The 27,888-nt window shown below is 38.4% G+C and overlaps 1 protein-coding gene across 10 annotated transcripts in view; it reads left to right on the forward strand.

Moving 5' to 3' along the window:
- The window catches only part of LOC137287555 (diacylglycerol kinase zeta-like), a 309,083-nt gene that overhangs the window by 141,902 nt on the left and 139,293 nt on the right, over positions 1 to 27,888 (forward strand). For 9 of the 10 annotated variants that reach the window (XM_067819909.1, XM_067819912.1, XM_067819913.1 and 6 more), the window contains exon 1: positions 20,098 to 22,550. The exons of the other annotated variant lie outside the window; for it this stretch is intronic. In XM_067819909.1, the coding sequence (XP_067676010.1) occupies positions 21,721 to 22,550 (830 nt within the window). In that variant the 5' untranslated portion in view covers positions 20,098 to 21,720. Of the gene's footprint in view, positions 1 to 20,097; positions 22,551 to 27,888 lie in introns of those variants that run through there. 10 annotated transcript variants of the gene reach the window in all.

Below are 27,888 nucleotides of genomic sequence, written 5' to 3' on the forward strand. Positions count from 1 at the left end.
TTTGGTTACAGTTTTACAGTCCTCCCTGTATAGACAACCAACCGTTTTTTTTTATTAGTGCTGAAATCTTCCCTGTATAGAAAAACAACCTTTGTTTGGTTACAGTGTTGTAATCCTCCCTGTATACCACAAACAACCTTGTTTGGTTACTGTGTTATAATCCTCCCTGTATAGGCAACCAACATTTTTGGGATTGCAGTGTTATAATTGTCCTTGCACAGACAACCAACCGTATTTTGGTTACATTGTTATAATTCTCCATGAAAACCGTAAGCAACATTATCATTTGATACTGTGTTAAAATGTACAATCTATATCACAACCAACTGGAAAGTCTTGCACCACAGCATTATTTCTGCTCCTTATTTAAAAAATAATTAAATTTTTTTTAAAAATTCTATTTCGATTCAAATAAAGGCAAAATTGTTCAGTGTTACCATGCCCTGTTTATTGCTGCTGCAAATTAATATTTTCAGTGGCCTGCCACCCAAACGTCGTCTCTCAGTACCGATACTGTCATTGGACTGGAAGACCACATAGTGTTCTACGTCTTTAAGATGAATTATTGAGAGGCTTGTTCTCTTCTGTGTTGAAGTGATGCGTCCCAATGTCCCTCCCAGACGAACGGACAGAGACCAAGTCAATAACTGTTTAACTCCTTTCTATTCTCGATGCCACCAGTTTTCTGAAGCTTTGTTCTCAAAATGAAGAGGAATGTTCCCTTGCGAATTGGTACATATTGAATTATTGTGCTTTGCACATGACTGAGCTAATTTTAGCAGGATCAAATGGTTGTAATTGGTTGTGTCTTCAGACAGTTGCAGGGTTTTGTTCAGGGACTGGTTCCACAGAGCTGATTCGGAGTACAATGACTGTCATCAGACTTAAGCATGGGCTTAACAGTCGTCCTGCTGAGACTGCTTCTTGTAACGGGCACAGAATGAGATACATGTCTTGGATTGGAACCTTCACCTTCCCACTTAGAGTGTTTAATATTTTAAAGGAAATGGATTACATGTAGACGCACAAACTTATCAAATTACTTTTCAAGTATAGATATGCTTCAGAAAAGTACTAATGTTTTCATTTATTATAAATGCCTTAAGATGAATCATGTGTGACCTGGATACAATATTGCTGCTGCATTTGAAGCATTTATTTTTGATGTGGGATATTAATTTCTCTAGAATACCAACTTGAGTTTGAAACACGTTTGAATATTACATTTGAGCATGATATGCTCTTGAGTTTGATACAAATTTGAGTACAATACACATTTGAGACTACACGAGACTAACAACTAGTCTCTGATCTGAACATACTTTAAAGAATGAGCCCCAAACAGTTCATAACTAAAAACCCATGCTTGCCATAAAAGGCGACTATGCTTGTCGTAAGAGGCGACTAACGGGATCGGGTGGTCAGACTCGCTGACTTGGTTGACACATGTCATTGGTTCCCAATCGTGCAGATCGATGCTCATGTTGTTGATCACTGGATTGTCTGGTCCAGACTCGATTATTTACAGACCGTCGCCATATAGCTGGAATATTGCTAAGTGCGGCTTAAAACTCAACTCACTCACTCACTCATAACTAAAAAAATATAATGAAAAGGAGCCCTTAGACTTTCTTCATTTTCAGAAAAAAAACCCCAAAATGTGGAAATCCACACATGCTACGTATTCTAGACTTCCATTGGTTTAAAGAGATATATTTGTTCCAGGGATTGAATGGCAGACTAGAGTATGACGTACACTTCAGTTTGATATGTATCTGGACATACGTTTTCGAAGCTCTCTTAGCGCTAAAATATCTGTAAGTGCCATACATTAACATTAACTTATGACTATTATAAGCGCTAAGAGAGCTTTGTAAACCTAGGCGCAGAGTAGGGTACACACCCAGTGCTGTGGGGAAATATAGGCACTATTTTTTTTTCCAATGTGCAGGCAAAGCAACATCGTCTAAGCTGCTGTAGTGGCAGCATCAGTGGAAGTCCAAAGTTTCCATCAAGAGATAGCGTCACATAATTATCTACCATTTTTCTACCTTCTTTTGTTCAGTTTTTAGTCAAATTTATCAGTAGAATCATGCTTGGTTTAGTTTTGTAAACCTCCAGTGATGTCAGGTAGGGTTTTACCTTCACTTTTCTAAACCTAGATTTTGAAGTACAGGTTTTATATTTTAACTTTGAAATCCTGCAATAATTTTTCCTTGTTTAATTAAAAAGCTTGGGAAACCTGTACATTGGTATGAGAGGAGACAAGAATTTCACATTACATTTTCAGCAGGTCAGAAATTGTGAGGATACAGGTTTATAAATTTGCATTTCACATGCAAAGCTAGGCGAAGGTTTTCTTACAGAAATTTCTATTTTTAAGGAGCTGTTTCAGCCACATTTGCTTCCTTTATTGGACCCATTGGAGATCCTGTATCATCTTCTTGCAACAAAATTTTCATTTAAGGTTTAATTGCCTTTGCGTCAGATCGCACCTTTTTGGCTCCCTTGTTTTCACTTTTGTGTTTGGTAGAAATAAGACCTGGGACAGGTATTGAAGGATTTATGGTAGATTTACCTCTCTTTCATGACATGTACTTAGTTTTATGACATTTTAAGTATGTACAGTGTCACTGGATGCTGTTTTAACAGTTTCTTCATTTACCCAATCGAAATGAAGTCAAAATTAATTATAGATGATGTTTGCAAATGCCTTTTTAACATTTGAATGTCTTTTCAACAATTAATTAATTCTGTCAGCACCATTATTAGCCTGAGTGAGTTTAGTTCTGAGTCTCTTATGTGTGGGGGAAACCAGAAATGGCCTTCACACATTGTTTCCATGTTGTAATTGAACCTGGGCCTTCAGCATGGTGAGACAGTGCTGTAACAACTAAGCTACCTCACACAGCAGCTTTTTGCAAGCTGCACTTCTACATGAACCTGAAACACTGCACTCCTTGTCCGATGTTGAAATCAGCAGAGTGATTTATCTCATCCCCTGACTTCTAGCCACAGCACAGATCTACTCCACATGAACCTGAAACACTGCACTCCTTGTTCGATGTTGAAACCAGCAGAATGATTTATCTCATCCCCTGACTTCTAGCCACAGCACAAATCTACTCCACATGAACCTGAAACACTGCACTCCTTGTTCGATGTTGAAACCTGCAGAATGATTTATCTCATCCTCTGACTCCCAGCCATAGCACAGATCTACCGGACTGTCATCATTGTCATCATCATACTCGTCAGTATTGACCCTTGAAGAGCCAGGTTAGAATTGGTCTTCAGCAACACACACTTCAGTATTGACCCTTGAAGAGCCAGGTTAGAATTGGTCTTCAGCAACACACACTTCAGTATTGACCCTTGAAGAGCCAGGTTAGAATTGGTCTTCAGCAACACACACTTCAGTATTAACCCTTGAAGAGCCAGGTTAGAATTGGTCTTCAGCAACACACACTTCAGTATTGACCCTTGAAGAGCCAGGTTAGAATTGGTCTTCAGCTACACACACTTCAGTATTGACCCTTGAAGAGCCAGGTTAGAACTGGTCTTCAGCAACACACACTTCAGTGTTGACCCTTGAAGAGCCAGGTTAGAATTGGTCTTCAGCAACACACACTTCAGTGTTGACCCTTGAAGAGCCAGGTTAGAACTGGTCTTCAGCAACACACACTTCAGTATTGACCCTTGAAGAGCCAGGTTAGAATTGGTCTTCAGCAACACACACTTCAGTATTGACCCTTGAAGAGCCAGGTTAGAATTGGTCTTCAGCAACACACACTTCAGTGTTGACCCTTGAAGAGCCAGGTTAGAACTGGTCTTCAGTGGACAGTGGACACATCATCATTTCCCAATTGCGTGGATTAGTGCTCATGATGTTGATCACTGGATTGTCTGCTCCAGGTTCATTTATTTACAGACCACCACCATGTACCTGGAATATTGACAAGTGTGGCAATTAACTACAAACCAGCCAACCAAGGACAAAACAGCCATGTAACTTGGTACTTGACACATTTTACATATGAAGAAATGATTATGTCATGTGCCCAGGTATGAGTTGTGAGACTTGCTATGTATGACATAGTTGCTGTGCTTGACCAATGAAACTGACTGAAAATATACTCCATTATCATGAATACAGATATAACTGTGTCACTTTAGTGAGTGAGTGAGTTGAGTTTTACGTCGCACTTAGCAATATTCCAGCTATATGGCGACGGTCTGTAAATAATCGAGTCTGGACCAGACAATCCAGTGATCAACAACATGAGCATCGATCTGCACGATTGGGAACCAATGACGTGTCAACCAGGTCAGCTAGTCTGACCACCCAATCCCGTTAGTCGCCTCTTACGACAAGCATAGTCACCTTTCATGGCAAGCATGGGTTGCTGAAGGCCTATTCTACCCCGGGACCTTCACGGGTCCTGTGTCACTTTAATTATTCCCTTTGGCATTAAATTCAGGGTTACATGCTTATTGATTTGATGATTTGCACTTGTAAAACTTTGGCATTAACAAGCGTTTTTTTACAGTATGTTAATTCTTATTTGTGTTCCATGGTATATCTTCTAGGAAGAGGTGCTTGTAGACTAATGGTGCTCTGAACTAATGATGTTTCCATGTAAGCTGGTTCATCCTGTGACCTGCCAAAATTCCCTCCATGACCATAAGTGCCTCACTCACTCAGACTCTTTGGGATATAATTAATTAAATGTTCTTGTGGGATACCATTAATCAAATGTTAATTACATTTACCAAACTGATTATTCATGTTTGTTGATTTTGGTCATGCTAAGCAAATATTTCAGCTGCGAGACATTGGCCTGTAGATTGTCTTGACAAGACACTGATTGACTTGAACATTGATGTATGTGTATGGATATGCTGATCTTCATTCACCAAGTCACCAGGCTTCACCACTCCATCCTGTTTGGGGCCTCTTGCTACAAGTGGTCATCCACAATAAAACTGAAGCTGTTGGTGGAATATTGCTAAGAGTGATGTAAAACCATGCTGTATCACATTTTATACTTTTTGCATTATTGCTAGGTTGGTAAAGGGCAATCTTAGGGAGGTGGGGTAGCCTTGTGTTAAGCATTCACTCGTTATGCCGAACACTGGGGTTCAATTCCCCCATATGGGTACAGTGTGTGAAGCCCATTTCTGGTGTCTCTTGCTATGATATTGCTGAATATTGCTGAAGGAGGTGTAAAAATGCACTCATTCACTCTTGAGGTCACTGATGAGGTCACATGTCACTCTCCTGGGTTGACGTATACCTCATTGTCTCTATTTATATAGACACATTTTCAGTATTCAACCATCATTTCATTTAGATTTTTTGACCTATGTCACAAAGACTCTTAGCTTTAATTGACAGCTGTACAAGTCATTGTTTGATTGCTTTTGGTACAATCAGATTGCAATTTCCCAACAGAATCATGGGATGGGACTTATGTGAGCAGAAGGTCAAGAACCTTCTTCAAGATCTGTGTTGAGATATTGACTTATATTTGTAACCTGGGTTCTTTCATCACATTTATTGTCTTGGGACCTTCTGTCTTGGCATCCTGTCTAATGATCTGGCACAGATGATGGATAAAATCATTCATTCTACAACCTCTAATGGCTGTTGTCCCGAACATGAAGTGGATCATTACAGCGTTGTTTCATCTCTATTGTGGTGAGACTCATGAAGGTCCAGGTTAGAAGATTAGCCTTCGGTAACACATACTTTATGTGTGAGGTGACTTACATGATCGGTGGTCAGGCTTGCTGACTTGGTTGTCATAGTATCCCATTTGCATAGATTCATGCTCATGCTGTTAATCACTAGATTGTCTGATCCAGATTTGATCATTTGCAGTCTGACGCCATATAGCCGAAATATTGCTAAGTGTAATGTACAGCTAAACTCATTATCCCACTTTTGTGGTGAGCTGCATAACCAAGTAGTTAGTGTGTTTACTCATCATACACAAGGATCAGCCTCTGGTTCCCTGCATGGTTTGCAGCCATTTTAGAGGTTGGTGACTCAAAATTGAAACCTACAACTTAATGAATGACAACTTCTTATTCATTGCATAAAACAACGTTTTGATGTAGGTTCTTACATCATTATCAACCTAAAAGAAAATACAGTAGAAGCTGTCTAAGCCGGCACTCATTGGGACTGAAGAAATAATCCCGTTTTGGCAATGTGCCGGATTGTAGAGCTGATGATAAATGTACAGGCCACAGACAGGAATGAGATTTCATGCCAATGTTGACAACTTACCGGATTGGACAGTTGCCGGTTTTGACAGCTTCCACTGTACATTATTACCAGATGATGAGAGGTATATGTACATGGCATGTTTTGACAAACAGCAGACTAACATTAACAACAACATATAATTGAGTAACAACTGGTACATAACTGGGAGAGGCCATTGGGAAAATAGGAACAACAAGTGAGACTGGTGATGAAGCCAATAAAAAGGGGATTAAGTTGTAATAACAATCTGATCAGGTGCTTTAAAGAGTGCATTGTTTCTTCATAGGTTGATGGTATGTAGTATCCTTGGTCTCTGTTGATCAAAGGTTTGTGGCAGTAGATTTTGATTGCTTCCAATAGTTTTCTTTTTGTGAAGTCTTGATTCTTGGTTGATAGGATTTCGAATTTGTCAAACTTGATTTGATGGGTAGGGAATTTCTTTTGGTGACCAGAGTGTGCTGATTTGCTGTCTGCTTTGGTTGTTGAAGTTCCATATTCTTTTATGTGGATATCTATAGGACGGGAGGTTTCACCTGTATAGGAGTCACTACTTTCTTGAATGTGTAAGACTATATTGAGTCGCTGTTCACACTGACATATAAGACAACATTCCTCAATCTTCGTTTAAGGTTTTCATGGTAAAAGCATTGACAATATTCACATTTACAACAACGCAAGTACAGTTCTGGGCTTTACTAGATGTCAACCTGCTGTGTCAAGATATTTCCAGCATCACCTGCTTTGTTTGCCTGGAATTGTACCATGAGTGGTGGTGAAGAAAACAGACCTACTAGGGTAGCCTAGTGGTTCAAGGATTTGTCCTCACACCAAAGACCTGAGTTCAATTCCCAACATAAGTACAATGTGTGAAGCCCATTTCTGGTGTCCCTCTGCCATATCGTATTGATGGAATATTGCTGAAAGCACTGTAAACCCTAACTTGCTCACTCACCCACCTACACCAACTCACCATCTAGACTCATCATTTGTATATTTTCACACGCATGCATACAATTTTAAGTAACAAACTGAACTAAGCACTGTTGTCCCAGTGATTTGTTTCAGCACTAAGGACAATACTTCTTACTCTCACCATTAGGGTTCAACAGAATAGTGTTTCCATTGTTAAAAATTTTTGGTTCTTGCATGAATTATGGAAACAAATAATCCAATTTTCTTTATAAAAATGAAATTAATGTCATATTTTCCTTCTTCCTTTATTTGATGGCTGTGAAATGTCAAGCTACTCAGCAGAACGTGAACTAAACATGTACTGCTTTAGACAGAAATGAAGGTCACAATCCCACAATGCATTTAGAAAGTGTTTTGGAGAGCACATAGGTTGCGTGATCTGCATTATCCTGACATCCTTGTTACTGGATCTCTGTTGATTACTGTGTCATGAGAATAGACAGACCCATTTTGTTGTAAGAGGCTTTGCAATGATAAGCATGAACGATGTTTTTTTTTTCTGGATTTTTAATTATAACATTTTGGTTCATGTCATGAAGTTTATTTCTTAAATTCCTCTAACAGTGTATAATTTCAAGGGATAATGTGCAAATAAATTTGTGATATTGTCTGAAGTGAAAAGAACCTTGCAAATTAGTGAGTAACGGCGTGGTTGCGAAGCTGAGCAAGATGATGCATAGGGTCTCAGATGGTCTGTACAATCAATCAGCAAAGTCTGATTATTTGGATATGTTTGGAGTCCTCCTGGAAATAGCCAGGAGATATTGTTATAAGTATGGAGGAGCATGTGGTGTTTGTTGGATAGTAATAGCTTATAATCATGTCAAGGAATCTAGGTTTGTGCCTGAAGGTCCGGCCACATATCACTACATTGATCTGCTGAAAGTTGTTACATTCAAATAATCTTATTTCCTTGACATGCTTATCAATCTGTTCTGTGCCTCCTGGCTTGAGTTTGGAAGACATATCTAGGAATTAACTTGCATTGATTTTCCGGTTTGATTTCTGCAGATGATTCAGAATTTGTTGTTTCATCTCGTCATGATTTTGTTGCTGAATTCGGAGTCGAAAGGCTTTCCTTGGAGTCCACAACATGTGGCAGGCATGCCCCATCTCCAATAGAATCTGTTCCATTCAGTTTTCTTTGCCAATTTAGCTTAAGATGTGATGATTTTCAGTTGTGTGCATGTCAGATATCATACTTTCATGCTTCTTGTCATTTTAGTCTGATTTGTTTCATGTTGTTCTCTTGACATCTCAGCAAAGTTTATTTTTTTAAACCCTCTTCAGAAATCTGTTATCCAGACAGTTTCCTTTAATGTTATCCATAAGCTGAGACAGTGTTGCCCTCAAAGTCTTCAGAAATGTTATTTGTTGTGCCCTGAACAGGTATTTGAGTTCCTTTGACAATGTTTTTGGGACACACAGATAACCTGTATACAGAATCAGGGCCTCCTGAATGAAGAACCCGTAGTGAGTGTGAGCTCTTGAAGGGATCAATATGATCACTCCACAAATCTCCATCACATAATGACTGTGGGGCCAAGCATTTTCCCAGCATCTACTCTAGTGGTACTCGATAAAAAGAAACTTTTGGCAACTTTTACTGCTGGCCCAGAAGAAAGCTATTCAAGCCCTCCTTCAGTGAGAAATGCTGTGGACTGCTGGACTATTCACTGTATGACATACTACCCTTTCAATGTAACTTGTTTTAACAGTCATTGAATTGGTTTGGGTTTTTTTCGACTTTTTTGTGTGAATGTTATTTGGCATGGATTACTTTTTCTCTCTCATTCACATTTCTCACTTTTGTGACAGAAATTTGGGATGGAAGACTTTTCTTTCTTGTTAATATATATGTTTTCTCAGACAGAATTATCTGTCCGGTCTTTATTTTACAACTATTATATGCTCTGTTGTGCTAACTTGTTGAAAAAAGTTAGAAAACTAACTGAAAACATTTTATGATCATATATGTGAAACACCCTACTCTTAAACAGTAAGAATATTTACTGTGCAGTGTGTTCACATGCCACCTGATGTGAATTCTTATTAAGATCACTGTGTCAGTAATGAAGAGAGAAGAAATGTGACGTCTGCTCCATGTGATGGACTGTGACTCTAATTGTTTTAGCAGACGTGTAGTATATACTTCATAACCAGCAGAATTCAAGATGTATGTGCCACTTTTCAGTTAAACAAATAGTGGGCAAGCTTTATGATTTTAGTGTTTGCTTGTCATGCCAAAGGTCAATGGCTCATTGACTTGGTTGAACTATGTCATCAGTTACCAGTTGCGCAGATCAATGCTTATGCTGTTGATCACTGGATTGTATTTATTATTTAAAGACTACTGCCATACAGCTTGAATATTGCTGAGTCTAATCTTGTTTCAAGTTAGAAACTCCAGCAGATGTCCAATTCCAATTGACATTTGAAATGTTTTGAAAAAATATATGACTGTTATCAACATTTCTTGTCATTGTTAGAACAAAACTATTAAATGTACAACCAGTGAAGGTGACTTCACTGATTTCCTGTTGCCATTTCTGTACAATGCCTAAAGGAGCCTCACCTGTGTGGGTGTATCACAGATACAGGTGTTTCAGTGTAGTCCTACATCTGATGTTCTCAGTATTTATTTGGAATAATGGCTTTTTTGTTTGTACATTAGATTATGACCATGATTATAAGTCTGACGATCAGCTCATTTTCTGCTGCTAGACCTGATAAGATAAGTGTCTATCAGCCTGTGACTGGCCATAAGTTTCATCAGCTTGTTTCATTCAAAGCAGGCCAACCTCAGATTTTGAACCATCTTCAGCATCTTACCTCATTTACATCAATTCGGAGAATTCTTAGCAAAAACACTATGATAAAACCATCTTTCAGCTATTAGGAACCTTGATTAATCAGATATTAAATGGGCTTCTCAAGTTTTTCAGGAAATCAAATCATTCATGATTAGCCTGGTAAAAAAAGGAGTTTAAAACCTTTTAAGAAATCAAATGATTTCTGTAATTAAGGCTCAATGTTGTCATCGATTTCTTTTCCTTACACATCTTTGAGACATAGCCGTCTGAGCGAACTTCTATATAGCTATCTAGCATTCATGAGACTGTCATGTCAATGAATTCTCCCTGTTCAGATGTTGAAATCGGTTCAGTGGCAATTTGCTTGTGGACGTTTTCCTTTCGCTGCTCTGAACCCTGGGAAAATTCATGGTTTTTTTTAGGCTTTACCCGTCAGCCAATATTAACATCTGACAAAGCTAAAGAGGTTTCAATAGATGTAATTTCACAGCATGTTTACATGTTCATTTCAAGTCCAATCTGTGCCTGATCAACCATTAAATTTGTTTCTCGTGAAGGACTCTATGTTGCTATATATAGCTTTTGTCTCTTTTCTGATACCTTGTTAAATAATTTGAATAAAATGCAGCTAAATGACTGATAAAAAAGTTTTGCTTTTCCAGAAATTATAGAGGTTTTTACACAAAGTCATTGTATTCTGGGTTTTTTGTATTGTAACCATTTTGATATAGACAGCAGCACAGCTGTAAAAAGATTTAGGCAGCAATGAAGCATGTCAAGTTATGCACTGGTGTGTCTGTGTTGTGTAGAAATGGAAAACGTGCCTTTCAAAATATTGCCCATAACAGTGACACCCAGTAACACACTTCTTGCCAGTGATAACCTTGCTTCTTGCCATTGTCACCAGTTTGACAACCATGCTTGTTGACAGAGATACCCATCCTTGTTGCCAGTGTCACTTATCTTTGTTGCCAGTGTCACCCATCCTTGTTGCCAGTGTCACTTATCTTTGTTGCCAATGTCACCCATCCTTGTTGCCAGTGTGTCCCAACTTGTTGCTAGTGTCACCCACACTTTTTTGCCATTGACACCCACCTTGCACTTACGACTCAAAACATACTACTTGCCTGAGTGATCATTTGTGATACATGAACAAAGGAACCTTACATAAACATGTTATTGACCTGACAACATAACATATCTCTGTCACAAAATGTGTTTATCAGATCACGAACAACGATGCTCTTGTGCCCATTTTTCACAAAAATACACACAATGTTCCGTTACAAATAATAAATTGCATTCTAAGCCTCACTCTATTTCCTCTGCACACAATTCATTCCTCAGTGAAATATGTCTTTGTTAGTTGTTCGGAAACCTGAACATTTTACTTACGTAAAGTTAATTGCTGTTTTCAGGGCTATGAATCACGAATGTAGTTCTGTGACATCTTGTGCCGAGTGAACTCGCTTGAAATAAGACAGAATTTATTGAATAATAGCATGTTGTCCGTTTATCATGTCGCTTTACACACCGCTTTTGTAATAGGAAGTTGATAGAGAGTATCCAAGGACATTGCACACAATCATCATCAGAACACTCCTGATCGCTGATGCTTGGATGCAAAATAGTTTTGGACAAAACAAAATACCACTCTAAAAAATGGTATTTTTTTTCCCATTCTTTTGACATTCAGGCACCTAAACTGATACATACATTGCCCTTGGGGAAATAAAATCTTAAAACTTATTGATGAATATTTTAAATGCTTTATTTGACTGAGAGCACAATTTCTTGGGAAAATGTTCTAAATATAAGGCACAATCCAACATTAAAAATGTATGAATTGCTATTTAGTTAGAAATATAAGTTTCTAAAGAAAACTTGTTCATAATTTTAAATGTTTCTGTTGTTTTGCAATATGTTTAATTTACATTTGTTTAAGTCAAAAGAAATTTCTTGATAACTTCATGCAATATTTAAAAGACCTTGGAAATGGATACGATGAACACTTGGCTGTTTTTATGCATTTCTTTACTGCTCTCTGTTAGAATTAATACTCCAGAATTCATCAAGAACAACTATCATGCTCATTGTCGCAGCTGTCACAAGATGAAACATTTCTCTTATAACCACAATCCCATAATTCACAGTCATTTTTCTGTCACAGAGAGCAATATGACCTTGACATTTAGAACACAGTGCTGTGATTGTTATTACAGAATCAAGCAAATGATTTCAGAAATGCTTCGCCTAATAAAAACAAACCTCTCAGCTTCAAATTGATTTCAAGGGTATTTTTTTCCACAGGATTCCCTGTTCATAGGGGCTTTCAATTTAGGGGTGTTTGTTTTTTTGTAGAAGAAATATTTTCAGTGTGCGGAGTTACGCCGAACCATGTCTGCAATGCTTGTGTGATAATTGCTTTGTAAGCAAAGTCCTCCAGCACGGTTATTTTTCAAGATGGTTGCTATTGCAGTATATGACAATGCAAATATGGAGGCTGAATGATATCAACGGTAGATCCACTGTATCAATTCTTTGTGTTGTGCTACATGGCAGGCACACACACAATGCTGATTGACTTCAGATTCAGATGTGTGAGACACATTTGTCATAATATGTGAAATTATTGCTTGGTTTCATTTGACCAGAGAGCTGACATTGTTTTGAATGTGGCACTCATACAGTACCTTTGATATTAACTGGTACAAATACAGTTCTTTCCGTCTAGATTGTTCAATGACCTTCTCAGCATCATTTAGGTGCATGCTTGTAAGTGTTTCCTTCAGATATACACTGATTAGGCTGGTTTTAAAATATAATGAATATTAAATTATTGCATAATAATTTTTAATTTTCAAGCACACCTGTTAAGATCATGGTAAGGATTGGTTTTTAACGACCAATGCTTGTCGTGAAGTGTTATGAAGTGAGTTTGGGGTATAGTGAAGACTGTTTGGGGCATAGTGAAGAGTATGAGGAGTCTAGTGAAGAGAGTTTGGTGTATAGTGAAGAAGACTGGGGGTTATTGAAGAGGGTTTGGGTGTGTAGTGAAGACTATTTTGGGTATAGTGAAGGTTTGGGTATAGTGAAGACTATGATATGGGAGTATGGAAAAGAGGATCTGAATGTATAGTAAGAGGGTTTGGGCCAAAAAACTTGCTGTTTGTCTGTGGTGGAGGTATTTGAGATAAGGTAAATGGGTTTGGGCATAGTAAAGGGAGTATTGGCATTTTAAAGACAATGTGGGTATAGCATCCAACAGAAGACTTAACACCAAAGACACCACTTTTCTCGGGTTTTCAAGTCATTACACATTATGTCAAACCCAAGACCCATCAAACTAAATATTTTCTTTCACTACAAACAACAATCATTTAGTCTGCAGTATCCTTCAAACCACACAGACAGCTGGAAGCCAGTAATGGCTTAATTGGACAAACAAGCCTCTGAATTATTTAAAACTCGTTAATCTTAGGAAAATAATCTATGGTATGGGTGCTGTTTGTTGTTGCATCTTGTTCATACACACACAATCTGATGGTGCCACTGCTGATCAGAGACAAGGAGACTCTAAGACTTTGACATAAGAAATAACTGACATGCCTTGTCTGGAGTCTAGAGTTGGAACCTGAGGCCAGGAGCCACAATGCATGCAGCCACTAACACTCAGTACCTGAAACAGGTTAGATTCCACATATGGGTACAATGTGTGACATCCATTTCTGGTGTCTCCCACCATAATATTGCTGGAATATTGTTAAAAACCATGGAAACCATACTCACAAGCTCACTAGATACTTGAAAATATGCAGTAACTCCTCTGAAAATGGAGCACAAATGAGATTGACGATCCTGAGGAAAATCGACCTGTTTCATTCAGGGCTAGATAAGTCCCTGAATATATTTAATTTTGATTGTAACATATTGCTTCCAGTATGATTATACTGCATATTATAAACTGTTGTAATGTATATCATGTATGTATCTATATTTTTATATATATATATATATGTAACTATTGCGTTCATATTTGTAACTTGTAGAATATTAGGGCTGTTTCTTCATGGTTAAATATCTTGCCTTGCCTTGCCTTGCCTTGCCTTGCCTTGCCTTGCCTTGCCTTGCCTTGCCTTGCCTTGCCTTGCCTTGCCTTGCCTTGCCTTGCCCCTTGCCTTGCCCCTTGCCTTGCCCCTTGCCTTGCCTTGCCTTGCCTTGCCTTGCCTTGCCTTGCCTTGCCTTGCCTTGCCTTGCCTTGCCTTGCCTTGCCTTGCCTTGCCTTGCCTTGCCTTGCCTTGCCTTTGAAAAAGAACCCTAGTGAGTTGGGAGAGTCAGGTGAAATCTAGACTTGCTTCATTTAGGACTTTAGCATTGCAGGGAGGGCTAGGCTTTAAGAAAAATAATGTGGTTCAGGAACTCTGTGACAGACTAATTTAGGTCTTGTCCATCAGAGAGGGGTCCAGGCAGAAGGGTAAACAATTTCAAGGACAGTGTGACAGACTAGAAGGCACCTGACATCCAATGTATTCAGAGCCCGAAACCAGCAAGGGAGATCCATTCTAAAACCTCCTGGTTGTGTGCTGGTGGACTTTCATTAATTAAATGGCATTGTAATTATTGGCCGAGATCAGTGGACATCTGGTGACTCTTGGCTGCTCATAGAAGTGACTCTGGCATTGTCAGACTGTCCTGATTGATTGTTTGGTTTATGTTGACGAACTCAGCATGGTGCTGTTGTTCCTCATTCTGTCAGTAATGCAGTGGGCCATAGTTTCATGCTTTTCCTATGGCTGTAAGGGCAGTAGCAGCTCCATTCTTCTTGTATGATCAGGAAGGCTGTGGTATTTCCATTCTTCTTGTAAAGCCTGGCCAATTGCTTTTCATTATCCCCTGCAACACGTTTTGTGGGGATGGGGTAAGGAGGAGTAGGGTATTAAAATGCACCCTTTCCGTCCCTCTGTGCACATTTATCTTTTCTGGAGCAAAACTGTAAAACCGTCCGTTATTTCTCCACTAAACTTGACACATAGATTGGTCTGGTGGTGTACTTGTGCTTTTTGATAGTTTTGGAATTCTGAATAAAATATTTTTGGTGTTTCCATGGCAACAAGTTTGACTTCGCCTGAAATTTGAGGTAATGCAGAGGATATTGATGACTATGTCTTCTTGTTTTCCTTTGTATTGTCTGTGCTTTTTATTTACCAACTCTTATATTTGGAATTCCACTTTTCAAGTAAAGTAGAAATTCTCTTTCTTTCAAGGGTAGAGTTCCATACAAGATTCAAACCTATTCTCAATTCCAGGATGGTTCTAAGCCACTAATATTGCTTGAATTTGGAATTTACAAAGGAAGAGTTATCCCTAACATAACGCCAGTTCCATTTTACAACTTTACATTTTACAAAGATTTCGATGTTCATGCTTGTTTATTGAATGGTTTTTTGTCTGAACAGAGATAGGAGAAAAGGAAAATGGTTTATAAATGATAAATTCATTCATTAGAGTTCAATTTCCCAGTAAATCATTTAATGGTTCAATTTAAGAACATAATTAATTTCAAAGTATACATATTTGAATCAAATAGACTTCAGATCCAGTTGATACATGAAACAGGAAAAGTAATTGATTGGGCCTGAGTAAGTTTATAAAGTCAGCCTAACATTAAATCAAAACTTTCAGATTTATTTACATAAATAAGCAGATTTTGGTCCAGTTCTTGTCATAATAGCAGCCACTCATGACAATCACTACAAAGTGCAAACATCAACAACTATCAAAGCAAGATGTCAACATCACTCTATAATATGTCAAAAACACATGTTCATTAACATCAATGGTTGTTGTCATTATTATGGGGGGATAGTTCATAGGGTGGGACAGAATTGTATGCGTTAATATATTTTTGTCTAATTAATATACAATATTTGTTGATGTGAGAATTTCATATAATTTGAATTGATGTTTCCGTCAATAGCAAAGCAGGTCCCCACTAAAATACTTGGTGATTAATGTTTGTTATTGCACATTGCTTGTGACATAAATCAGGCCCCCTGTCATTCATAGTGCATTATTGCTTGCTTGATTAATTGCAGTTTGTTACCTGTACGACAGGTGAGAGCATCAGTGTAGTGCCAGCAGTTCTTTGTTCAGTTGATAGTCTGATATAGGGGTGTTTTAGATGCTAAATAGCTACAAGTTGATTAGAGGCAGAATTGGGTTACAGGGGAGACACTAAGTTGCTGATATCTGACAATGTTCCTTAAAGGTAATATCTGACAATGTTCCTTAAAGCTGCCAACATTTGACCATGTTCCTTTAAGCTGCTGATATCTGATGATGTTTTTTAAAGCTGCTGATATCTGACAATGTTCCTTTAAGCTGTTGACATCTGACAGTGTTCCTTCAAGGTGTTGATAAATGCCAATATCGCTCCAAGGTGTCGGTATATGACCATATCCCTCAAAAGTTCATGATGTCGTAGCATTGTGATGTCATCAAGTTCATGATGTCATAGCATTATCAAGGCATGGTGCAAAATCTATTGTCAAAGCAATATCTCCTAGGAGATATCATCTGATCTCACACAAGCGATATCTCCTGTGGAACACAGATATGGATGATAAATGGCAATATCCCTCCAAGGTTGTTGATATATATGGCAGTGTCCCTCTAAAGAGTTGATATATGGCAATGTCCCTCTAATGTGTTGATGTATGACAATATCCCTCCAAGGTTTTGGTATATGACAATATCCATCCTAGGTGTTGATATATGACAATATCCCTCCAAGGTTGTTGACATATGGCAATGCCCCTCTAAGGAGTTGATATATGGCAATGTCCCTGTAAGGTGTTGATATATGACACTATCACTCACTCAGTATGACAAAATCCCATCAAAGTGTTAATATATGACGTATTCCCTTCAAGATATTGATATATGACAATGATCCATCAGGATGTTGATATATGACAATATCACTTCAAGGTGTTGATACATGACAGTTTGTGTTGATATGTGACAATTTCCCTTCAAGCTGCTGACATCTGACATCTTTCCACATGTTGACGTATGACAACGTCCCTTTAACATGTTGACATTTGACAATATCTCTTCAAGACATTGTAGATGTGAAGGAAATAAAGTACATACCTATCTTACTGGTGTGGTTACAAGCTGCTTATAATTTCTCTATAATTTGTCAATATTCTCATCTTCCGAAAACTAGCTGAAATTTCTGTGAAGTATTTTCACTGAAGCTGTATTGCCAGCTGATGTCTGTCATGGATATGTGTCATTATATAAAACAAAATTTCATCAGGAAATCCGGGATAGGATATGTAATGTGCTTTAAAAGGTCAATGAGACACGAGAGCTTGGAACAAGCTTTATGAGAAACCAAAATATCTGTAAAGATAGAAAATCAATATTAATTGACAATTTTGATATCTCTACCAGAAGTGGGCCTGGTGTTGTTTGTCAGATGTTCTCATAAACAACCAGGTACAACACAGAAACGACAAACCAAAGGTCAGTCAGTTGTATGGTCAGTAAAAGTGCATATGAATTGTGTCATTCAGCATTTTTGAATCTCAGCAGCACGTGAATAATCACCTTTGACTGCCAAGCCAATAGTGAAAATGTGAGAGATGATCTACAGAACGCCAGCCAGGTCAAGCCATGCACCATCCAATACTCAGTTTTCCTCAGGTCTTATGGCCTGGTTGCTTCAGATGCCGCATTTGGTTGTGCAGAATTATGTCCCTTGGGAATGCCACAAATCTGCCATTTATTTTTGAATCCAAATGTCCATAGATGTTTCAAAGCAGTGTGTAAACTCACTCACTCACTCACTCACTCACTCACTCACTCACTCACTCACTCACTCACTCACTCACTCACTCACTCACTCACTCACTTCACAAGGAGTGATTCCTCATATGGGTGGAATGTGTGAAGCCCATTTCTGCTGTCCACTACCTTGATACTGCTGGTATATTGCGAAAAGCAACCTAAAACCCAACGCAAAGCTATACAGATTCCCCTCTGAATAGGAAGTTTCAACTTTGTCCATTTCATATGAAATGAATAACATTAACAGTGGCACTGGGTAATTTGTCTGTCATACAGCGTGCAATATTTTTGCATTAGGAATCCCCTGACATGTCTGAAATTTGACAATTTCATTGTTGCATTTGTCACCGGCTTCATTAATTCTCATTTTTCCTTCCCCTTTATTGATTTCAAAATCTCAGTGTCAGACTGTAATTCTTACGTTAAAAAACCTGTGAAGGTCCCTTCAGCAACCCATGCATGCCATAAAAGGCGACTGTGCTTGTCACAAGAGGCGACTAATGGGATCGGGTGGTCAGACTCGCTGACTTGATTGACTTGATTGTCATCGGTTCCCAATTGCACAGATCGATGCTCATGTTGTTGATCACTGGATTGTCTGGCCCAGACGCGATTGTTTACAGGCCGCTGCCATATAGCTGGAATATTGAGTGAAACCAAAATGTCCGAATAAACGGGGTTCGACTGTGCTTCCATTCACATCTTATTTCCTGTCAAATGTGATGATATCATAGTGTAATTGTAAATAAGTGGAAAGTGTGTCTCTCATCATTGTTCGAGCCATACAAGGATATGAAATCATCACTTAATCCTTTTAAAACTGATAGAATAATTTAGACAAATTAACACCACATATTTTACTGGAAAGTTATTCATGTAAATATGAAAAACAACTCACCGCACAAAGTAGCATTACAATAGCTCTCACATTATTTTTCCCAGTGAAATCGATAGATCAATACTACCATCAAAAAATACAAAGGTGCCATGTATTTGAAACCACTAATGTCAGCGTTGAAGTGAGAGTTTGACAGATGAGAGGCCTTGTCCTCATTGCTGTATGTCCGTTTCCAATGACACCATGTGTGCCTGATCTCCAGGCACACACTTGCAGAAGCCTACACCTGGTGTATGTGTGCGCTGTAGTGGTGCTCCGAGTCAAGCAGTGCGCACTTCCCAATGCAGTATTTCTCACTGAATGTGTGATTCGCTGACTCGTGTGACAGAACACAGTGCACACTCCCCACTAAACAGGTTGTAAACGGAATGGAAAGTAACCAAGCTGGCCGTGTGAACCTCTAGGTAATTAGAGGAGTGATGAACAGAAATGACAGTCGTTCAGGAAGTTAAACGAGGATCAAGTTCGTTTGTCGTGGGGAGAATTATGACATGTTTTGTCTAGGATCAGACTCTCACCTGCTCATCATTGTGGCTTTAATCAAGACTTGTCAAACAAGAAGAATTCAAATTTCAGTTCATTGTGAGAATTATGAGTCTTTGCTGCAATGTTTCACTGGATTTGGATCGGTGACTCCCCTTTGGTGTTGTGGTGGATCTACAGGTAGATTCATTGATTCTTCCTCTCTCTCCCATTCTTTACTCTGAGGGATCGGACTACGCCTAGCAACCATATGACTGCCGCAGGGCTCAATGCTGCCATATTACCGTTCTGCCTCCAGCGTTAGGACTTCACAGGAATAGATAGATTCATTATTAATTGATGGTGGAGACAGTACTCTTTCATCCAGGAATAATGTATGGAAAGCTAAGCACATATCTTTCAGACTGAACTTTCTTAAAATTCATGTTATTTTCTCTAAGAGTAGATGTATCTAAATGTATTCTTTTTTAAGGTAGTTCCAAGTTTGAAGTATTAAGTTTATTGCATGACAGATTTCAATATTTTTTCTATCTTTGAATGTGTTAATACATTATTTCGAACTTAAAGGTTGAACAAAGTTTATGGATCAATTTTTTAGAATAAAATTAACATAGTGATTTTTTTTAGATGTTTATTAGAAAGTATGTAAAATAATATTTTGTAATTAGTACATACAAATTCTTCATTCTTCCAAGTGGAAATTAATATTTCAATTTGAATATTGCAATTTTCCAGTAATATTTGTAGGAGCTGTATATCTCTTGCCCTCACGTTAATTAATTTATCACAAAATCTATTTTCATTTATGTAAATGATATCATTGCCATTTTCTGCAGTTAAACTGACAGTCGTACTGCCTGTCCTCTCCACCATAGTCATTATTCTCCATGACACAAGCTAAAAATATTCCTATTGTTTCTGAAGTTATGAGAGTGAGATGCACACGAACAGCTAAACTCTTGATGCTGTTGTTTGATGTGATGGGTTAATGCCATCTGTTGAGTAATAAGCTCTGTAAGACTGTACTCCATCTTACAGAAATAGCCTGAAGATAATTAATGCCTTTTAGAACGTCTTAAAGGAGTATGTATGTAGGTCTTTCAATTATGGGAAAACTGATCACATCTTTCCATCAAGACATAATGGTTATCATGTACATTAGCTTAGGAATCAATTATTTGTGTAAATACATTTAGAATTTATTGCCTTTATTGATGGCATCAGGAGAATAGTCCTCAGTTTTTGATACATCACAGATTAAAATGTATTAAATAATTTTCAGAATAATTAATTGAGAAATGACACAGAATTAATTTACTTTGCTGGTTGATCAAGTACTGTCTGCCATTTACTTTATAGGTAATAGTCACTGAAGTTTTTATGTGTTTGTCTTTGTATGTATGTATGTATGTGGCACAGCCCTTCCCTTCTCCTCCCTCACAAGTTTACTCCATCAACAAGCTGTCATTGAGAGAGCAATATCCTAGAAGCTCTTCCGTTTCACCCCCTGCTGTTCTCACTGATAACATGACAGTTGTAAATCGTAAACGGAGTGATTAAATGCCAGTGTTTGTCTGTTGATATTTGGGGTGTATAAGAACCTGTTTAAAAGGTGGCATATGGTACATGAGCCATGAAATGTAGTGTCCAGAGGCAGCATTGCACAGACAACTGACCACATTTACACAAGCAGCAGTAGAATGGTTAATATTTCCTCTGACCTCCCTCCCCCGCTTGGCCTTCAGTCAGTTGGATAATAGCCATGTGTGTGGAGTATGTCAGTGGCATGCTTACTACTGCTGGATCAATTGTTGGCCAATACTGACTGGAGGCACTGCGGTGGTGATTGGAGCTGCGGAGAGCCCACGGTCTTGACAGCCTTCAGTGAACAGTTAGAGGCAAGACTGGGTTTAGGGCAGTTCTGATTGGTGGTTCGAACTCCCTATTGGGAAGTTTGTTGGTGCAAGTGGTGTGTACACCTCTGGGATGACATCAATGTACTGCTGTAGAAGTTCCATCTCTTATTGATGGGAACAAGTGTGGTAGAGGCCAGGATGTTCTTCCTCTCAGTTCCTCCTTTGTTTCACCTAAGAAGATGCTAAGACCAGGCAGGTGTTAATTCATTAAACATTAACGAAGAGTTAATTAGATTCTTCCCTTTTCTACACAGCGACGACGTGTCAAGCACAATGTTGTCACAGCGATGCACATACTGTGGTCAATGTTGTAACTTCAGTGTTCCAAACTTGGCTTACATTGAACAGCTTTCCTACTCCTAATTGTTGTGTGTGTCACAAGTGTGATCTTGTGGATTTTTGTCATTCCAATATGCATGGCTCTTGAGAAGGAAGGAAATGAACTGGCTAAACTCGCCGAACTAATGACATTTTGAGTCAACGAGTGATATTTCCTCAACAGAGATCATGCTGAACTTTTTCAAAAGATCCCGGTCGCGATCTCCTTCATTTGAGATTCCCAAACTTTGTCTACCAAGACAGAAACGGTCTACATCTGTAGACTGCAGTACCCCAAACCTTCAGGTTCCTATTGAACCTCAAAGAGGAAGATCGTCAAGTTTTGACTCAAGTAGTCTACATGGGGATGAATTTCTTCAAGTCCCTGTCAACATGCATGGCAGACGGTCACAGTCTTTTGACTGTTCCCCTCCCTGGAATGGGGGATCATCGGATGAAAACATTTCAGACAAAGAATGCAGTCAAAGTTTGCGTGTACCAAGATATGAAAGGAGACGAGCATCTTTGGAAATTCCTAAAGTTTGTTTACATTGTTTACATATGGAAAATTTAATGAAAGAAAAGGAAAAAGCAGATGCTGAAAGATTTGAGAATGGTGATTTATCCAGTGACAGTTCATCGTTGTTAGATGATTATGATGTCGGGGACGATGACGATGAGGACAATTCTGCCGACATTTTTTCAAGTGACACTGAAGGGACATCAGGTAGCAAGGAGGATTTTCCCCAAATTGTTGAAATTAATTCCAGAAACAGTAGCTTGGACTCGGATAAATTGTATCGAACAGCTGTCATGTTGGAGGTACCTGTGATTAAACAGCGATCATCGTCCATGGATGCGGCCTACATGCCTTTACAAGTTCCTCAACAGGAGAGTCCCCGAAAGGCTTCACTGGATGAAAGCTGCCTGGATGTTCCTAAACAAATGCGCTCTAGCTCTGTTGATATAAGTCTCCCGACTGAAGATAACAGTTCCTACAAAGCCATTACTAATAACAAGTAAGTCCTCTTGTAACATGTATAATATATGTCCCTGAGTTATAGGTGCACTCATTATCAAATTTTCGAAAAAAATCTAGCTCAGTTACAAAAACTACCCTGTGACCTTCACTTTAAATCTCTTTATTTCTAACTGGGTATTCTCAATATAAAAACCATGCCAAGGGAAAGATGTTTTTTGTTTTTTTTCTAATGTGGCAGTTTTATGGTCCAATTAGGTTATAAAAACTGAAGGATAACTGCTGAGAATCTATAAATTATTCAGGTCACAAAAACATCACGTGCTGAGAGACAAGGAGGTATCACTTTTCCATCACATCAATTAGTGGTGGTGAGTTCATTGTCAAAATTTGACACATATTTCTGAGTATTTCTTGATATTGGTTAGTTCATGATGACTGATAATGATGGTGATGGAAATTCTTCATCATTATCTACGATCCCCTATATTTCATGTTGTGATATGTTTTATTCATGAACATGACGCAATGTAAAATCTTCAGCTCCAGGTCTAACCAAGTTCAACATTGATCATATTGCAGTGTCACTTTCGTTATTGTTATTAAGAAAATCGTTTCGTTGATTTTCATCTCCCAACTTCATTCGAAGCAAATGGTGATGAATGTGACTTGTGTATTATTCACAACATTATTAGATTTGCTGATTCAGTAAGAATACAATGGTAGTTGATAAACGTGGGTTGAAAGGGTTTTCCTGCAACAAGTTCACATTGTTTAACATCCCTCTAGCTGTACAGCTGAGACGGAGGGAGCTGTTCATAGATGCGTGATGGATATTTGTGTAGTTAAGATGTCAATGAGGTGTGGCTCATTTACCCAATTCTAAGTCGTGTTTCATCGCTGTAGCGCTCCTTGTGCTCATCGTGTCAGAGAATATGTTGAGATGAAAAGAACCCTGTGTCTATTTCCTGACTACCTTGGCTGCATTTGTACTGACTGACGAGGGTATTGGGCTTGTATGTCAGAGGTAGAGCAGTACTCTGAGGGAGGGTACTATTTATGTTTAAATGAGGATTGGGGTTACGTAGTACGTAGTTGTAGTAGGGATCTTCTAGTCACAATGTTTTGATAATTGATACAGAGGTTAGGATTTAATTTGGTTAACTCAGTCAACGGTTTGTGTCAGGGTTCTAGTTAATACTAACAATAATGTATGCATTTATATTGTGCCAAACTCCATTCACTAGGTGTATGCTCATAGTGCTAACAGTCAAAGTAGGCATATTTTTACTCCAGATAACCCAAGCTTCCTGTTATGTGCTCGACGGTTACAGTCACATGACTTATCCCACCAGGTACCCATTTTCTGCTGGGTGAACAGGGGCAGTTTTTTACAAGCTCACTTACCTGTGGTGATATCATACGTATAACATGTACTCGTGGTTAGAGTGATGCTTAGTCTCAGAATATGTAACTTTGATAGTAACAAATAAACCTATTTAATATGAAAAGGCGCCCCAGGGAGACTAGAGGTGTGGAGCCTGTGGAATTGTGTGGAAATCTAGACTTGCTATATTTAAGGCTTCAGCACTGTAGAGAGGTCTTGGCAGTTGGGAAAATGTGGTTCTGATGGCCACAAGGTTTTTATATTGATACAGGAATAGGGTAACACTCAAATACCCACAAGGATTTGATTAATGGTAACAACATTTTGGGGAGTTCAGACTAACATTCAGATACGTTCAAGAAGATGACTGAGGTGGACTTGAAGTTAAATGAATTGATATCATTGCTGTTCATAGTCAACATTTCCTGTCATTACTTACAGGAAAACATTTCCACCGTGCAGAAAAACACAGAAGAGCCCACATTAATGGTGGAAATAACAACATAAGCTTAGTACCTTGCTACTGAAACAGAAAAAATGGCAATGAAAGACTGAAAATGCAACATTTTTTACCTCAACTGTTCATGCATATCATGATGTGAATGATTTCTTAAGCTTCTGAAAAGAAAATCTCAGGAGTCCTTTTCATTATATTTAATTTTGTTTACTATGAATTTTGTTTTCTTTAAAATATATTTTCAAAGACTTCTGTTTAGTCTGGATGCAACCACCCAATCCTCATTCAAGAGGGGTTTTTAATGAAGGGGAATAGAGTTTTTAACAATATGTTGACCTGCCGTAAGGATACCTGTGGCCTAACAAGTGTGGGTTCACAGATACACAAACAGACTGACAGTGAGGATCCGTGGCATATGACTGATATAGATCAGCCATTTGGTCCAACCAATACACATTTTACATCTGTAAGTCTGTCAGGAATGTGCCAGGTAACCATATGATTTAAGCACTGCACTTCACACCCATTGCCTTGTTTAGATCCCACATTTGGGCGCAATATGTGAGGTCTATTCCATGACTTACTAGATATGACTTGAATATTGCTGTCAGTGATGTAAAATTCTTATCATTCACTCATGACAACCGAGTTACTTGCTCTACTTCGCCCTACTTTACCCTGGAATGTTAAAGGAAAAGTGTATCAAGTTAACTAGGGATATATCGTGGCTCTTTAAGGAATGCAGTGTCAGTAGTAGCTACTGGCTTAACCTTCTAGAGTTCAAAGCTATGGTTATGTTTTCTCATCAGTATTTTCATTTGCCTATCAGTTTAACTGATTGAAATTCCTTTTCTCAAATTCCGCAACTTCTTATTCTCCACATAATCAGGAAACAACTCATCACTCTTTTCATTATTTATTTAATTTTATTAACTACTTATTTTAAATGATTTTGATCAAATTGTAGAAATCCTAATTTTATACGTAATCGGTAAACAACTTAATATTTTAATTTGATATTAATTGTAGCATCATATTTTTTTATCTCTTTTGTCAAATTGTGAACTTATACATTATTAATAAACAGAAGAGAAAATACCAGGATTCTCTCCCCCTTTTCCCAGACCATACTGGGTATTGTTTTAACGAAACTCTGACGAACACTATTTAGATACACATGCAGAGACATCTGGACAGATATACACCAAAACTTATCCTTGAATCGGACATTGTAAAAGTTGAAAAGACTGGTGACATGAATTTTAGTGAATTTTGTCATTAACCAACACCTGACGGGAGTTAGTATTTGTCTGGGTATTTCTGCTCCCTGGAATCCAAAAAAGAGCTAAACCTGTTTTCATGCAACAGAGTGTCTCAATGTAAGGCTCAACATTAATGTAAGTTAATTAGTTATTGTATTTCAAAGGGAATCTAGTACACATGTATGTGATTAGGCAAGTTTTGTTGCCACTGCAGGAAAGAAATAAGCATTAACTTTGGCACCAAGATTTTGGTGTATATATTGTGATTAATATGATAACTGGGACTATCACTATGTCTTAGGCGCTACATTTTCACAATGAACTTTCTGCAGAAGAGATGGTCTGTTGTTTCAACTAGTTGGTATCAGGTTGTGAGCAGAACTAGTCTTTCTCAGTCCCTGAACCACATTATTTTCCCTTCCCTTTCTTCAGTGCTAATGTATTAAATCAAGCAAGTCTTGGTTTCCTCAGGTGGAACTCTTTTTCAATGTAAAAATGATTTTTTGTTTCTATGACAATGGCACATATTCAGATGCTAAGAGTTGGCCTAAATGATCCTTCAAGTCAAGGTGACTATTTGTGTTAGTTTCATCACAGAAGTAGGGACGCTGGATCCAACCATCACAGAGTGTGACATGTCTGATTATGTTTAATCATAGTCCAGTGGACCAGGTTGACTTTCATGCAATCAACCACTGGTTTTCTGGGTCAGACGTTGTTAGAGCGCAGATTTATCAACACCATATAAATCACATTGGGTAGAGTTGATTGCAAATGATGGTCATAACTGGTTTGCTGCTCTTTAGAGTATATGCTGGTAGTTGGACATTATGGATATTGTGTTGTCAGCGCATTGATTTCCATACTTATCCACACATGTTACTGGTAGATTGATGCTCATGAGGTTGATCACTGGTTTGCAGGTCTACACAATATATGCAGGTAGGTAGATATTCTTACAATATAGATTGTCATAGCACTGATTTATCCACCTCTATTAACTGGCCATTGTGTAAATTGATGCTCTTCATGTTGATCACTAGTTTGCTGGTCTAGACAGTATGTGCAGATAGTTAAATATACCGGAAATATTATTTGTCAGAGTACAACTTACAGGATGACATCTTTGGTCTGCAACAAATATCTGTAAAATTATTGAAAGTTGGATTTATAGTAACTATTTATATGTTTTATGAAGTTGTGATCTGTTGATGGGGTCATGTGAAAATGACATTTTTTTCTAATTTAGCAAGCCAAGGGCACTTAGTTTAAGGTCCTGCATCCACCCCTCCTGCTTTGTCAAGTGACATCCACTTACTTTAGCTCCATCTTGTTTTGATCAGTAGTGAACTGAAAAATTAATACAAGTTTTATGTTTGTGTCAAAAAGTGAAAAAAAAGGACACATATTTGTATCCAAGATGTCAGTACATGTATTGAGTTCAGGGATCAAGGTTTGAATAATACACCTTGGCCGGAATTAACATTATTAAGATTCATCAGAACTGTGAACAGAATCAATCAGATCTAGACGGAGAAACGTCATTGTTGGTCTTGTTAGGGTGTGTATGCAATGAATACACTGTCTGTGAAATATTTAAGACCTCCTCTGGTGCCAAGGAGGAATTTTGTTGTCAGTGTGAAGACCAGCTCATTGTATCCTACACATTCCATTTGAGGTAACTATGTAAGCTGAACTGGTCTTGGAGAAGATATCAGCTGTGGAGCTAAACAATGATAGCATGAAATATTAATCCATGATTTGAACAACATAGATTTATTAGACAGTCAGTGAAGGTTAGCTGAGTGAAGACACATCACATGGTTGGTGGTGCGACACTTTGATGTAAGTTCAAATACTCAAGTGTTCCCATCTTGTCAGAGGAACCGTTCCAAACATCTGGCAAACATTTGCAGGAAGATTGCTCTCGGGTGGAGGGGGATGGTTGGGGGGTTATTGGGGAGGGGTAACTGAGCGAGAGGGGATGAGTTGGGGAACCGGTTTCCGCCCTGTCTCTTTAAGGTTTAAGTATTAATGTTTATTCCATGGTGTTTCTCTCTCTCTCTCTCTCTCTCTCTTTCTTTCTCTTTCTCCCCTTCCCTCTTTACTTCCTTCTTTCATTTCCCTTTCTTCTTTCTCTCTCTCCCTTCCCTCCTTACCTCCTTCCCTCATCCCCCTTTCTTCTCTCTTCTCTCCTCCTTCCCATAACCCCATCTCTTTCATCTGCCATTGTTACCCTTTCCATGAGATGATTGGAATGTTACTACAGGGA

The sequence above is a fragment of the Haliotis asinina genome, chromosome 6 (assembly GCF_037392515.1).
Source record: "Haliotis asinina isolate JCU_RB_2024 chromosome 6, JCU_Hal_asi_v2, whole genome shotgun sequence".
Taxonomy (NCBI): domain Eukaryota; kingdom Metazoa; phylum Mollusca; class Gastropoda; order Lepetellida; family Haliotidae; genus Haliotis; species Haliotis asinina.